Below are 15,095 nucleotides of genomic sequence, written 5' to 3' on the forward strand. Positions count from 1 at the left end.
CTGGGAACCATTTCATGAAAGTTTGGGAGACATCTGGAACCTAGCTTGGTCGTAGAAAGGAGTAATTGAGTCGGGTGCCGGTGACTCACACCATAATCATAGCTGATTCAGGAGGCTGAGATCTGAGGATTGCCGCTCAAGAAAGTCTGTGGGATGCGTATCCACATTTAAATGCCAGAAAACCAGAAGTGGAGCTATGGCTCAAAGTGGTAGAGTGCTAGTCTTGAGCAAAAAAAGAGCTCGGGGATAGCACCTAGAACCTGAGTTCAAGCTCTACGAACAACAAAAAAGAAAGGAATAATTTAAATGGGAAGTTGTGCATTTCCTCAAGTTGAGACCAAAGCACAAGAACAAAACCAAGGGTACTTATATAAAATATGTATTATACCATCTGAAGCTATGTCAGAAGTTCTGTAGCAGGGAAAGGCTAATTTGAGTCTAGCTTCATCAGAGAAAGAGCCATCTTATATAGGCAAATCTATTAGTACCCCCAAAACAGTGGGAAATACTGAAGAAACCAAACAAACTGAGTGTGTATGCATAGATGAACTATTCTTAGTTGGGAGATGTATCCCCAGGAAATCTGATGTTTTCTGTAAGGTGTTTCAAAGAAAATACTTAAATCTGGCAGTTGGAGAGAGTTTTCTACTTAAATTGCTCTAAAATCTGCAGGAGGAAATATACCTAGTTACTCCTCAGTATCATATGGAAGATTGATTTGAGGATGCCCTTCACACACCAAACTTTGCAGATACTCAAAAGTAGCTTCTAAAAAAAAAATGATAGAGTATTACATGAAACTTACACACACTCTCCATATACTTTAGGTCATCTCTAGATTAAAGGTCTGTTCAGAGGCAGTATTGTTTTTTCCCTGAATACTTTTGATCCGTAGGACTGATCCAGAGGACTGACTACAACTTTCATTTCTTATCATAAATATATACATGCACATACATAGATAGCTAAGTATGTGTATTTTTTAAAAAGTAACAACCTTGATTTCTCACTGTAGATAAAAAACAACTCCTTTTAATCAAAATGTCCTTTTCCCTATCCTGGACCAAAAAAAGATAACATTTTGGTTATCAAAAATATCCACCTAGCCAGGCTCCAGTGATTCATGTCTTTTCCTAGCTACTCCAGAAGATAAGATCTGAGGATTGTAGTTTGAAGCCCAGCCCAAGCAGAAAAGTCCCCATGAGACTCTTATATCCAATTAACCACTCAAAAACCACAAGTGGTGCCGTGGCTCAAATGATACAGCCCTAGCCTTGAGCACAAAGAAGCTCAAGGATAATGCCTGAGCCCTGAGTTCAACCACCACCACCACCAACAAAAACAAATCCACCAGCTGGACACCAGTGGCTCACAACTACAATCCTAGCTACTCAGGACGTTGAGATAGGAGGATTACAGTTCAAAACCAGCCTGGGCTTAAGAAAGTCCATGAGATTTTTAACCTCCAACTAACCATCAAAGAAAAGCTGGGGGCTGGGGATATAGCCTAGTGGCAAGAGTGCCTGCCTCGGATACACGAGGCCCTAGGTTCGATTCCCCAGCACCACATATACAGAAAACGGCCAGAAGCGGCGCTGTGGCTCAAGTGGCAGAGTCCTAGCCTTGAGCGGGAAGAAGCCAGGGACAGTGCTCAGGCCCTGAGTCCAAGGCCCAGGACTGGCCAAAAAAAAAGAAAAGCTGGAAGTAGAGTTCTGGCTCCAGTGGTAGAATGCTAGCTAGCCTTGCACAAAAAAGCTCAGGGACAGCACCCCCCCCCCAATAGGTGGAAGTACTAAAATAACACCTCTTTTATTAAAGTCATTTATGAATTTGGTTGGAATGATAACTACATGAGTTGATAAATTTGATTCTCTAGGACAGCAAAAATGGGCATCACATTCCAGAATAGTGATCCATGAGGAGTTCCCTTCAAAATTTTTTCAAATCACAGTGAGACAATCCTTGCTAGATTAGTAAATCAATAGGCAGAGTACAACTTCTGGGGGTTCTATTTTGAATGACTTAAAACAGAACATACCAGAATACATTATACATAGTATCAGTCAGTTTGCTTCTGTATATATAATTTTGTATACAGGATTTCCATGCAAATTTTACTTCTTATAGTAGATCCAATAAAAAATAAATAAAAGCCACTGTTCTAAAGCTACCCAAATTATCTAACTTCAGCTTGTAAACAGAAACTTCTTGGCATAAGAAAGAACAGCAGTTATTTCTGTCAGCCAAAGAGTAGAAGAAACAGTTGCATGGCGAGGCACCTACTGATCCCAAACCATGTTGCTCTAGACTCTGGGAGAAAACAGCAATCATCTGTTAGGTCTCCAACCTTGTCACAACATTCAAAGGCATTATTTTATTTAGCACATAACGTAAGTCTGGTTCTTACAAACGCATAAATCTATAATCAAAAAAATCTTTTGTTCTTCTAGAAAACCCAAAACTTCAATGAGACAAGAGGATTGCTTAGGTCCAGGAATTCAAGGCCAGCCAGGGCAACAGCGAGATTCAATTTGTCTTTTTGGGGGGGCTACAGGGGGTACTAGGGCTTGAACTCAGGGCCTTGGCACTGTTCTTGAACTTCAGCCACAATTCTATTCTGGCTTTCTTTCATTAGCCAAAATCAGAACTGTGCAGTAACTAAAAACAAAAACGCTTATTACTTTCTAGTGCTAACAAGGTTTAGTTCCAAACAGGTGCTAGGCTGTGTCTATCTTTTTGGGTATTGCTTTGAAAGTCTAGGCAGTCAATGAAAACAAAGCCGTCTAAACCAATGAGAAGATTCATTTAAAATCTCGGAACCTGCTTTATACAAAATAGTAAGAGCCACTTAGAGTCAGTGGGTAAAAAAAGGTGGGTAAAAAAAAGAAAGAACGAAAGAACGGAGGAAGAGAGGAAGGGAGGAAGGAAGGAAGGAAGGAAGGAAGGAAGGAAGGAAGGAAGGAAGGAAGGAAGGAAGGAAGGAAGGAGAAAGAGAGAAAAGGAAGGGAGGAAGGGAGGGGAGGGAGGGAGGGGAGGGAGGGAGGAAGGGAAGGAGGGAGGGGGAGAGAGAGAGAGAGAGAGAGAGAGAGAGAGAGAGAGAGAGAGAGAGAGAGAGAGAGAGAGAGAGAGAGAGAGAGAGAGAGAGAATAGCCTACATACAAAATATAAGCACACCCCAGTGGCGCAAGCCTGTAATCCTAGCTACTCAGGAGACTGGGATCTGAGGATCCCAGGAAAGTTAGGCAACTCTTATCTCCAATTAACCCCTCAAGAAACCAGAAGTGGAGCTATGGCTCAAAGTGGTAGTGCTAGCCTTGAGCAAAAGAACTCAGGGACAGTGCCAGGCCCTGACTTTAAGCACCACAGGGAACAAAAATAAAAAAATACATACACACACATACACACACATACACACACACACACACACACACACACACACACACACACACACACACAAACTCTTCAGCCCTGTGGTACAAGCCCCCCACCCCCACCCTGCCCTGCATGGGGTAGAGGAAGGGCTGACTTAAAGCTGCAGGAATCCCTGACTCACACGTTTCATGCCCTGCCTTCCTCTCCCCAGTCCAGCCACCATCCCCCTGAGTTAAAAAGAAATTGACATGAAAAGGGGCATAAGTGCTCCTGCCCTTCATACTTAGTTTGATTTTAAATGGAAGCCTCCTGGTGGAGAGCATTTTATAGTAAAAGGATACACACTAGTGTCATACCACAAGCTGGTTCTGCCATACCATTCTGCTGATCTCAGCTGAAGCAATGTGTTAAATTGTCTTTTTGTAAAAACTTGCCTGATCACCTGCAAAAACGAAAGCCTTCACCCTTTCAGTTGCAAAAATTTCACTAGGCCAAGCCCACATATGTCCAAAGTAATACTAATCCTCTGAGATGCTTTGTGATGAAGCAACCTGGACAACTGGTTGAGAGCAGCCTGCTTCTGCACATCCTGAGCATCCACTACGCATCCTCTCTGAAAGTGACATGCAGCTAGTGGTCCTCAAACTAGATTTTAGTTTAATTAATTTAATATAAATCTTGATCTATCCTGCAGGAAAATTTGTATGTTTGGAAAAACATAGGTACTATGCACACTTACTTTTTCATGAAGAAAGCACTAAGTTTCATGAACTCAAAATACAAATCATGCATGCATTGCTAAGGAAAATTTTATGTTCAAACTGAAATGGGTTGCAACTATAAAATACATACCAGACATGAAAGATTTAGTATACAAATGTGAAATATCTCACTAGTTTAAAACCAACTAGGTACCTTTTTTTGTTTTTTTAAGTACTGGAGTTGAATTCAGGGACTTGTGCTGGTTCCTGAGTTTGAACTCCAGGACTGCCAAACCCCACTGAACCACATCTCCAGCCCTTTTTGATTTATTTTTGAGACAGTGTTTCCCTTTTTTGTCCAGGCCCACACCTGTACTAGAATCTGCCTGCTTTACATTTCCTGTCACAGCAGGAATGGCAGGCATGTTAAATCACACCTAGCTTGTTTTGTTGAGAGGGAGTATTCAAGACTTTCATGCCTTGTACCTAATCGCAGCCTTCCACATAGCTAGAATGATACACGTATCACAGCTTCTAGCTATGGCATTAATATGTGGTCTTGTGTATGTTTGACTGGCCTCAAACCGCCATTCTTTGGATCTTCCAGACAGCTAGGATTATAGGTTTCAGCTGCCAGCATCTGGCTACATTATCAATTACATATCTTGAATCAATGATATGTCTTGTATATATTAAATTAACTTTAATGTGATTCCTGGAAAATGTAAAATAGCCATGTGTCTTGCTTTCTGTTTCTAGTGGACCATGCTAGCATATAATCTAATGAGTCCCAAACTTCCTCTACTAGAGCACAGCTCCGTGCCTGTGTGAAACAGTGCCTTCTTCCTCTATGACTGCATCTGTGATTGCAAAGTCCTTCCTTCCCTCGTCCTCAGGGTCTGTGGCTACCATTCTTTTCATCCTTTCCCAGGACCTCTTTCTCCTCCAGTCTCCAGGGTCCCATTCTCAAGTTCTTTTCTCCCCTGGTGACCTCATGCACTTCTCAGTGTCACCTACCCCTTCTTATAGAAACTTTCCACGCCTTAGCTCCACTTCCGCCTCCTCCTCAAGCTGCAGTTCCATGCTGCCCTTGGCTAGCTGATCAGTCCATGTGAAGTCTCACCAATTCACTGTGCTTAAGACTCTGATCATTCATCTTAAACACCCGGAGTCTCTGGCCCCTTTTTGAGTCCCACAGGCAGTCTTACAGCTGGCCCCCAACAGCTGTTTTGCTACAGCCTCCTAACTGGCCTGTCAAGACTCTACCTCCCCTCACAGCCCACTTCACCCTCCTCTGCATCACTGACCATTTTTCTCACAATGCCCCCACCCTTTCAATAGGTCCCCTCTGTCTATTGTGGAAACAAAAACTAATCAGCAGAGACTCTAGCTCTTCTACATCCATTCATCCCCCAGCTATTCCCCCTGGATATTTCCAGCCATCCTTCATCCTCATCAAACTTTTGGAGTGGCCTGCCCTTATTAATGCTCATTGCAATTCAAACCACTTTTTTTTTTTTTTTTTTTTGGCCAGTCCTGGGGCTTAAACTCAGGGCCTAAGCACTGTCCTCGGCTTCTTTTTGCTCAAGGCTAGCACTCTACCATTTGAGCCACACAGAACCACTTCCAGCTTTTTCTATATATGTTGTGCTGAGGAATCGAACACAGGGCTTCATGTATACGAGGCAAGCACTCTACCACTAGACCATATCCCCAGCCCCTCAAACCACTCTTTAAGTATCAGCTCAAACACAAGAGCCTTTATAAAACCATTCCTGATCAACCCAGCTACAACTAGTGTTTCTCCTTCCTCAAATGCCTTTGGTAGTAGTGAGACTATGTATATGGCCTTATCTTTGTATAATAACATTCCCTTAATAGCACCAAACAGCACCTCACATCACATACCATATATCTTAGAACAGCTTACCAAAAAAAAAAAAAAAAAATCAACTTAAGGAAAATCTCAGTAAACTTGGACTTACTGGTGATTCTTACCTTTTTTTTTAAAAAAAAAAAAATCAGTGATCCGATCTCTAATTATGCAGACCTTCATTTGAATGCTGTAAAATGCAATAACTCCAAAACTGAATCCATGATCTGAATGCCCCATCTGTCCCTAATCTAAATGGACTCTCAGGGAAAGGCACCACCCTACCCGGGTCACGTACCCAGGCCACAGACAGAGGTGTCAAAGGACATTTGTTTTCCCCAACCTCTACCTGGCCATCAGTCCTACTAAGTCTTCCCAACTCTGCTACTGGTTCAGGCCACCAGTACCTGAATACACTGTGATATCAAATGGTCATGCATTCAGACTCCCAATTACATTCCCAAATCCAATCTGAACACAAAACATTTCTCTTTAAAACCTTCTGGCTGTCCTCAAGAAAGACCTCCATTGTGGCCAATTTAGCTTTTCAGTCTCATCTCATTTACAGATCATTTCCTTCCCCCCACCCAAGCATAATTAGACTCCAACTATGTCCACATATGCTATATGCAATTCCCCAAATCTGCCAATATCCATTCTTGCTACAGGGCCTTTGCACAAGCTGTCACTTCTGTTTGGCTAGATAACCTTACCCACCCCCTAACCCTGAGCACCTGTGAGCCTCCTTGCACTTATATTAATTCAGGAGTGCCTAATAAAAATCTTTATACTACTTCTAAGATGCCACTGCTTATCTCAACATATGACATGTAATAGGTACTCAATAATTATTTGGTGAATGAATAAATAGAACATAATTTTCCAGGTTCTTAAAAAATAAATACCAAGGTTAACAAGTGAAATATTTTGGTGTCATCTGTATTAATTAAATGGCATTTTATAAAATGGGCAATTAAACTGCATTTTTATCTTCGAGTCAAAACTAATAATTTTGGCTAAACCGAATTTACATGTGTGGGCTCAAAATGATCAAAAATGAAGCAAAACATATTCTATGCTTTACTGTGCCTTGTGAACTCTATGATGGATTCTTGTGAAAGTTCTGAGGACCTTTTGATGTAAAACACAGAAGGAATGAAAAGCAGCCAAGCAAACGTGGATACATTAGACGAGCCTGATGGAAGCAGGAGACTATGAAGAGATGACATCAGACCAAAGGAATGTAGGGGCTTTAATAAAAAGAAAAGGCCCTGTGCTGCTCCTGTTCTTGTCCCATGTCTGCACACATCGCGAGTCTGGCAGCCACAAGAAAGAATGGAGGAATTCTGTGGGGCCAGAAACGCTTTCCTCATTTATGCAATTAAAGCAGATACTGTGCTGGGAGGAAACACTGAGCAACAAACTTAAGGTGGCCTGGTCCTTAGACACAGCATTTCCCTTATGCTTCACAACAATCTTCTAGTCTCCTTTTGCAGAGGAAGAAGCGGGCCTGTGGTCACACAGCAAGTCCTAGCAACTTATGCTCAGGAATAACTGAGATACAGACTTTTCTTGAGGTTTTGTTTTGCCTTGTTTTCAGACAGGTCTGTCCTCAAAACTCTCAAGACTTTTGCCAGCCTCCAGAGTGCTGAGATTACAGGTATACACTTCTACCTCTGTCACTCAACTACATATTTATTGATCACTTTCACTTTCTTCTGCCAACTCTTGTCCTTGCTCTAGATTCTGTGACTAGAACAGTGTTTAAAACAGGCCAAGTCGGGCTGGGGATATAGCCTAGTGGCAAGAGTGCCTGCCTCGGATACACGAGGCCCTAGGTTCGATTCCCCAGCACCACATATACAGAAAACGGCCAGAAGTGGCGCTGTGGCTCAAGTGGCAGAGTGCTAGCCTTGAGCGGGAAGAAGCCAGGGACAGTGCTCAGGCCCTGAGTCCAAGGCCCAGGACTGGCCAAAAAAAAAAAACAAAAAACAAATAAAACAGGCCAAGTCAAGTGGGGCTGTGGCTCAAGAGGTAAAACAAAAAAGTTCAGGGACAGTACCCAGGCCCTGAGTTCAAGCCCCAGTACCAGAAAAAAAGAAAAAAACATCAAAGACCAAACAAACAATCAAGTCAGATAAAGATTGTTCTCTCAGGAAAGCTTTGCTGTGTTCAGAGATGCTCCACACACAAACAGTATTTTAGGTGGTGATACAATTAAGGGTTATTAAAAGAATAAAACTGATGGATGTGACAGAGTAAGTAGGAAGGCAACCTCAGGTCACAAAGTTCTCAGAGATAAATTACAACGCACTCCCTGATTATCAGTAGAGAACTGCCGAGTTTATCCTATTTATCACCAAAGCAGTTACTCCCAAAGTTGACAGCAAATATTTCCACATGAACCAAGTGGCTGTTTTGGGTGACTGGCAGTCCAAATTAACACTTAGGTCATTTAGCAGCTATATCGGGGATACAGAATTGGTCTGGGTGCCTACCTACAAATGAATAGATAAAGGAAATGTGATCTTTTATTAGCCATAAGAATCAAATTATGTCATATGTAGGAAAATGAGTGGAACCGAAGATCATCATGTTAAGTTAAATAGGTCAGGCTCAGAAAGACAAATACTGCATATTTTCTCTCACATGTGAAATCTAGATTTAAAGTTAGTATTATTTATGTAGAAGGAAGACTACTTATGAAGAGAAAGGGGGCCAACAGGAGAGGGAACAAAAGAGGGTAATATGGGGTATAATATGACCAAAGTATATTATAATAAAAAAGAAAATATAATGAATCATTTTGGGAAAAACAAAATAAATGATTGCTGAAAGAATATATGGAAGGAAGGGAAAACATGTTAATTCCCACCACCTTCTTAATAACAAGAAGCAGGTGAGGGAAGGGGATCAGGGTAAATCACACACAATACTGTAGCAGGGAACAATTAGCATATATTGTTCTCCCTCCAAAACTCCATCCCGAAATCACAAGTTGCGCTTGAAGGAAGTCTAGTATCTAAATAATGACTAAAAGCTACTGAAGGGATAATTGGCTTATTTAAATAAGGACTCTTTAAGTACCTGTTCCCAGGCACTTAGTCTAAATATTGTACCTATACAGCCAAGATTGCTTGCTTAGCAGTCTAACTAGACTGGTACTCATGGAAGAAAGGAACAGTGTCATTCACCTTTGTCACCTCAAGACCATGTCCGGGGAAATTTCAGGGTCATAATTATTCAATCTGAGTTATAAAAATGAAATTTCCATCACCTTTTCACTTTTAGGGCAGCGGGAAGTGAGGACCACTCGGTATTACTGTTACAACCTCTGCAAGGCCCTGGCACTCTCTTCTGGCTACTATCTCCCCGTGTCTGGTACAGCTGGAGAGCTCAAGGGCCTTAGATGTCTCTGCTTCAATGTTCAGAAGTTTTCTAATGGGCTGTCCTAGGGATGACTGCAAATAGCCAACAGTATCCCAGGTGTGACCACAAATAGCAGACAGTCGCCCAAAGCTGAACAACAGAGTTGACTTTGCTCTGTCTAGCAAAGATGCCAAGACTTCCTTGGAACTCACTACTGACAAATACTATCAAACTGTGTGATGTTTCACTGCTCATCCTGGAACACTTCTTTGTGAGCAGAACAATGTTGTGAATGATGAGGATTTACTGCTATAAAATCAAAAAGAGACCCAGCAAAAAAAAATAAGGATGGAAGGAGAGTAAAGATTACATTCACTTTCTCCAGTAAGAAATTTCCTCAGCCCATGCCATCTCATTTTTAAAACATCAAACCACAATATACAAGTTTGAATACCTCTTGATAACATCAACCACATCTTTAAAGTTTTTAAAGCTTCAATTCACACTGCACAAATTTAACATTATCCCTCTGATAGTTTTGGTCAACCATAAGGACTGGCTCTACAGGAACTTAGATCCAAAATGGCAGCTGAGCCTCTAAAATTCACCAGAGGCATCACCAGCCCTATGTGAGACAAGGTATTATCTGTTTCCCCTTTCAACTGTCCCAGTGAATCAGATGGCATTTTGTTAATGCTCTTAAGACTCAATCTTTCTGCTCTGGGTCCTCAGTTATGCAAACTGAATTAACCTGCCATCCTTAGCCTACAAAAATAAGCAAGGGACAAAAACATGGAAAGCCTAGGTGTTTCTCTCTTCTTCAATGAGGCCAATGTAGAAAATAGGTATAAAACGAATCATCTTTCATTCTCAAAGAAAACAACAATAAAAATCAGAGCTCTGATCTTCTTTAGATCTGCCAAAATGCCACACTTCCTATCACTAGTTTGTCTTTTTCTTTAAATTCTAGCTGTAATAACTTGAAGAGGTAGGTATGTCTGCCTCCTCTTCAATGTGATGCTTCAAATCCTGCTTACACAAAGCTGAATTAAAAAATTTATATTGTGTCTAAACTATCACTTCTCCACTTAGAACTATTAATATAACATTACAATTTTTAAAGATATAATAATGTACTTTCACTTTAGAGACAGGATTGTAATTATCCTTATGTATTGGAATGGAAAGTCTTTTGAAAGAAAGTCCCTTCACCTACACACAATTGTCCCAAAGAAACAGGCCATTTTCAGCACAAGAGGCCAATCCATTTTAACTGTGAATAAAGCTTTTCAAAGCACTACACACCCTCTTTCAGACTGTCAAATTTTCAAAATGGTCCAGCATTTTTCCCATTTTGTTGTTGTTGTTTTGTTGTTTTTTTTTTTTAACACTTTCAGGTCCAGCAAGCATCTCATAATTAGAGTAATTAAAAAGGAAAACAACAAAAAGCACTGCTCCCTTCTGATCAAAATTATTCCATTTGTGCTTAATTAGCTTTAATCCAAGCCTACATATTTAATGATGGGGATATGACAATTCCACCTATTTGCATATTTTAAATGCCTTTTCTAAACTATACTTTGTAACAGATTTAGACAATCACTCTCTTTCTCTTGCCAATATGCCACAAGCATAATTCAGGAGGACACAAATTAGGAGGAAAAAAAAAAAAAAAAGAGCAAAGCAAACAAGGCTTCCCAGAGGCTGAGATGTACCGAGGGGGTGGGGGCCGTTTTCCCCGCCACAGCACAAACTACAGCCCTTCCAGCCAACAGCCTGAGCAGCATTACATCACACCCTCACAATGATAGGGGAGGTGGCTCCAGAAAGCAAGTTTTCGGCTTTCTTCCCTTCCTGTTCTCGGGCTTCCAGAATCCTGCGTTAGGAGTAATGGAATTTAACTTCAGGCACCAGTTTCAGGGTTCCTGCCCATCTCTCCGCCACTCATCTATGTAGCCACTTCACAATGAGTACACGGGCAAAACAGCAAGCACGCACGCAGACACATTGAATTTGTGCTGAAAAGGCTTATTCATCTGTACAACATTAAACCAAAATTTTATTTTGAGACACGGGAGGCCACTGTGCAGAGAGAATGGATAAAGTTAACAGTTCCAAATCAAAGTAAATGGCTGTTTATATCTTTAAAACAATCCTGTTGACGAGACTATGCTGCCATTTGTTTAAAAGCACGATGAAAATCAAGGCGCATCTGGCTGCACATTGAGACACAGACCCACCACAAATGAGCGCGCGCAGAGAAGACCGCCAGCCACATATTGCTTGGGAGGGCTTCAAGCAGGGGAATTTACAAACCCCAAACCTGATGTCCACTCACCACCAGCCCAAGGCTTAAGGCTTAAAATGTATCAAGTCTTACGGTAGGTTTTATATCTCTCTAGGAAGGATGGCCCGGTTTAAAAAAAAAAAAAAGAAGACGGGGAGGAGGAAAAAAACCCAGCTTTTCCATTTTAGGGCTTGTCCTCCCAGATCCTTTGTGGCCACAGCAGCCGAAAGAATGCAAACCCATTTATATTTATGCAAATTTTTGCAGCAGATTTAAGGGGGGAGGGGGCGATCTGTGTTTTTTTTTTAAAAAAAAACCTCTTTCTAAATATCAAATTTCCAATTACTCACAGCTTCATTTATTTGCCAGACAGAAACAAAGATGAAAATCTACATATAAACTAAGGTGCAATTAAATCACTTCAAAATTTAAATATTTTACCGAGTCTTTTCCATTTCTAAAATGCCGAACCAAAAGTACATCATGGGTCTGATTTACAGATTCACGAAATGTCTGAAGCCAGTCTCCATGCTAGACAAATGTCGACTTGCAACACCACTAGTGAAAACGGTTAGACAAGATCCATAGAAATCAATTGGATTTTAAAAATTGAAAATATTTACCAACCTCATAAAGTGCAGCAGTGCTTAAATCCAGCAAATTGAGGCATACAAGGTAGAAATAGAAATGAAAAAAGGTCCAAAAAATGAATTCTTTTTGTCTATCTGGTTGTTGTTTTTTTTTTTTTTGTATTTTAAATATTCAGAAACCAGCAGAGACTCTGTCGGCCATTTTGGCTTGAACTAACTCTCTCTCACACACTCTCCCTCTTGCTCTCTCTCTCCCCCTCTGTCTCTAAAGGAAGCAGCTTTTTGTGACCTTCAAATAGAGGCGGATCATGTGACTTTGGGTAGGTTTGTCAATCAGTAAAGGGGCGGGACCTGGAGCTGAAGCTGTCTTAAAGGGGAAGCAGCCTCTTTCCACTCACTTTCATTTGTGCAATGCTCCCGCCTACAGACTCTGCAAACGAAAGTGGCATCAGCATAAGGAAGGGTAACAGATGAACAAAATAAAAAACCTTTATTGCTTTATAGAAATATGCTCAGTTGCTAACGATTCTTGCAGATCCTGGATCTTATCTTGGCGGGCTTGCTAGTGATTCTCTAGATGTTTGAGCAAGCACAGGCTGGCAAACTGCTCTTTAAAAGAGGCTGAAACAAAGCTTTACCCAACAAGAGACTTTACTTTTAAGATTAAGGGGAAATAAAGAGCACAACTGATCTCCAACAAGCTCCAGAAACACACAGAAAAAGACTTGAGCCAAAGCATAAACTGAGTGGCAATTCAGAGAGGTTAGGTGGCATTCAAGGACTGCTTTCCCAATTCTGAACTTGGTGTTGATTGTTTAGGGTGAGCTGTGTAGGGTAGCTCCTCCCCCAAACAGAAATAACTACTATGTTAGAGGCTGCAGCCTGAATTCCTCTGGGCTAGGCAGCTCTGAGTCATCTTTAATCCCCTCCCCCACTAGAGGAAGTAGCTCAGTGGCTAGGAGACTGGACACAAAATTAAACACTTACTTAGGTATCAATACCCACATCCTCTTCACCTCAAGGCATCTTCATTCCAGCCTACCTAGGAAACCTACCCAAGGCTCATTTCTGTAGCCCAGGGCTGACAGGACTCCAGCCCTAAAAAGAAGCCCTGGCCTCTGGACCTCTATTTTACAGGTGTGGTGTATGGTCACTGGACATGCCTCAATGATGCCTTTCGTTTCTGATCTAAAACTTTGCACTTAGCTTCTTTCTTTTAGCAATACTGTTCGTTCATCTTACCCTGGCCAGGTCAAAGATTAGTCTCTAGCCAGGTGCTGGTGGCTCATACCTTTAATCCTAGCAACGCTAGAAGCTGAGCTCTAAGTATGTAGGTTGGAAGCCAGTCAGGGAAAACAAATCCTAAAGACTCTTATTTCTAATTAGTCAGCAAAAAGCCAGAAGTGGAGGTGTGGCTCAAGTGGTAGAACTCTAGCTTTGCTCAAAAAGCTAAGCCAGAGTGACAGAGAGAGCTGAATTTAAACCTCAGTACAGGCACAAAAATATAGATAGATACAAATAAATACATTGGTCTCTACCTTGGCAAAGCTCCTTTGCCCTTTACTCTGAAACTTGACCAAGCTTTCCTATTAAATACTATCATGATATACTTTTTTTGTGTGTGTGCTGGTCCTGGGTTTGAACTTGGCACTGGGTGCTGTTCCTGAGCTTTTTTTGCTCAAGGCTAGTGCTCTACCACTTAAGCCACAGCTCTGCTTCTGGTTTTTTGCCTGCCCAGGCTGGCTTTGAGTCTCTATCCTCATATCTCATCATCCCATGTAGCTAGGATTAGAGATATCAGCTAGCACCTGGCATTTCCATTATAATCTTTACTACTACTTCAGAACGATGGTCAGCATTGCAATTTAGTGTTTGTTAAAGAATCTGCTAAACATTCATCTTTCCCTGTAGAGTGCAAACTGCCTAAAGGAAAATACTGTTTTACTGTTTTATCTTCCTTCACTGTTTTGTGAGGGCCACACTAAACTCTAAGCAGTAGGTGAATAAATGAATAATTAAGACCTCTATTGAAAAGGGCTAGATTAGACCAGAAGAAAGGAGCACACAAACACAGGCAATGAAAGTCACATAGTGTACACAGCCTCCCTCCCCTCTCTTCTGCCTGATTTCAGGATTGTGTAAGGATGGATATAAAGGAACTAAAAAGGTAGAAGACAGGCAAGAATAGCCTGCTACTACCAGATTCCACCTGTCTCTTGAAACCAGAAAAGGAGAATTCCCCAGAATGTTTCTCCAATGAACTAAGCTGACAGGCCAGCCAGCAGAGAACCAATGGCCTCTGGATGCAACAAAACCTGTACACATGGTCTCAATTCAACGTGTTTGTCTCCTTGCCTTCTGGGCCATTACACTGGCTTTCTTCTTTGACTTTTCCACTCCCAGGAGAACAGGAAAGGAGCTGTTTCAGGGCAAGCAGAGGCCAGTGCCCAATCTGGCAGCCTGGACATTTGCAGTATAAAATGTTCCTACTGTCTGAAGAGCACCAAGGGAAACAGCCAAGCCTAGACTGACAATTGAGATGGAAGCAAAAGCAGGAAACCCCTAGGATAGAAATTCTGAACATTTATTCTATTTTTATCCTTCCAATACCTTCCAGATGAGTTACGAAAGCCTACTTATATGGAACATGCTCAACATGTGCAATGCACAAGTCTGACTGTATAGCCACCTTGTTTTAATTTGTGATGGGAATAATCTCTATGAAACTGAATTTTGCCAAGTCTCTATTCTCCAAGATGGAATATAAATGTTTAAACAAGTTGCTTTGTGTATGTTAGATAGCAAGCTGTATGAAATATCAAGAAACAGAACAAATACATTTTTTTTTTTTTGCCAGTCCTGGCTTCTTTTTGCTCAAGGCTAGCACTCTGCCACTTGAGTCA

The 15,095-nt window shown here is 41.4% G+C and overlaps 1 protein-coding gene across 6 annotated transcripts in view; it reads right to left on the reverse strand.

The window, feature by feature from the left end:
* Window positions 1-15,095, reverse strand: part of Tnrc6b (trinucleotide repeat containing adaptor 6B) — a 213,853-nt gene that overhangs the window by 111,403 nt on the left and 87,355 nt on the right. The window contains exon 1 of one of the 6 annotated variants that reach the window (XM_048355007.1): window positions 12,230-12,469. The exons of the other annotated variants lie outside the window; for them this stretch is intronic. Coding sequence (XP_048210964.1) covers window positions 12,230-12,234 — 5 coding nt within the window. The 5' untranslated portion in view covers window positions 12,235-12,469. Of the gene's footprint in view, window positions 1-12,229; window positions 12,470-15,095 lie in introns of those variants that run through there. 6 annotated transcript variants of the gene reach the window in all.

The sequence above is a fragment of the Perognathus longimembris genome, chromosome 1 (genome assembly GCF_023159225.1).
Source record: "Perognathus longimembris pacificus isolate PPM17 chromosome 1, ASM2315922v1, whole genome shotgun sequence".
NCBI lineage: Eukaryota > Metazoa > Chordata > Mammalia > Rodentia > Heteromyidae > Perognathus > Perognathus longimembris.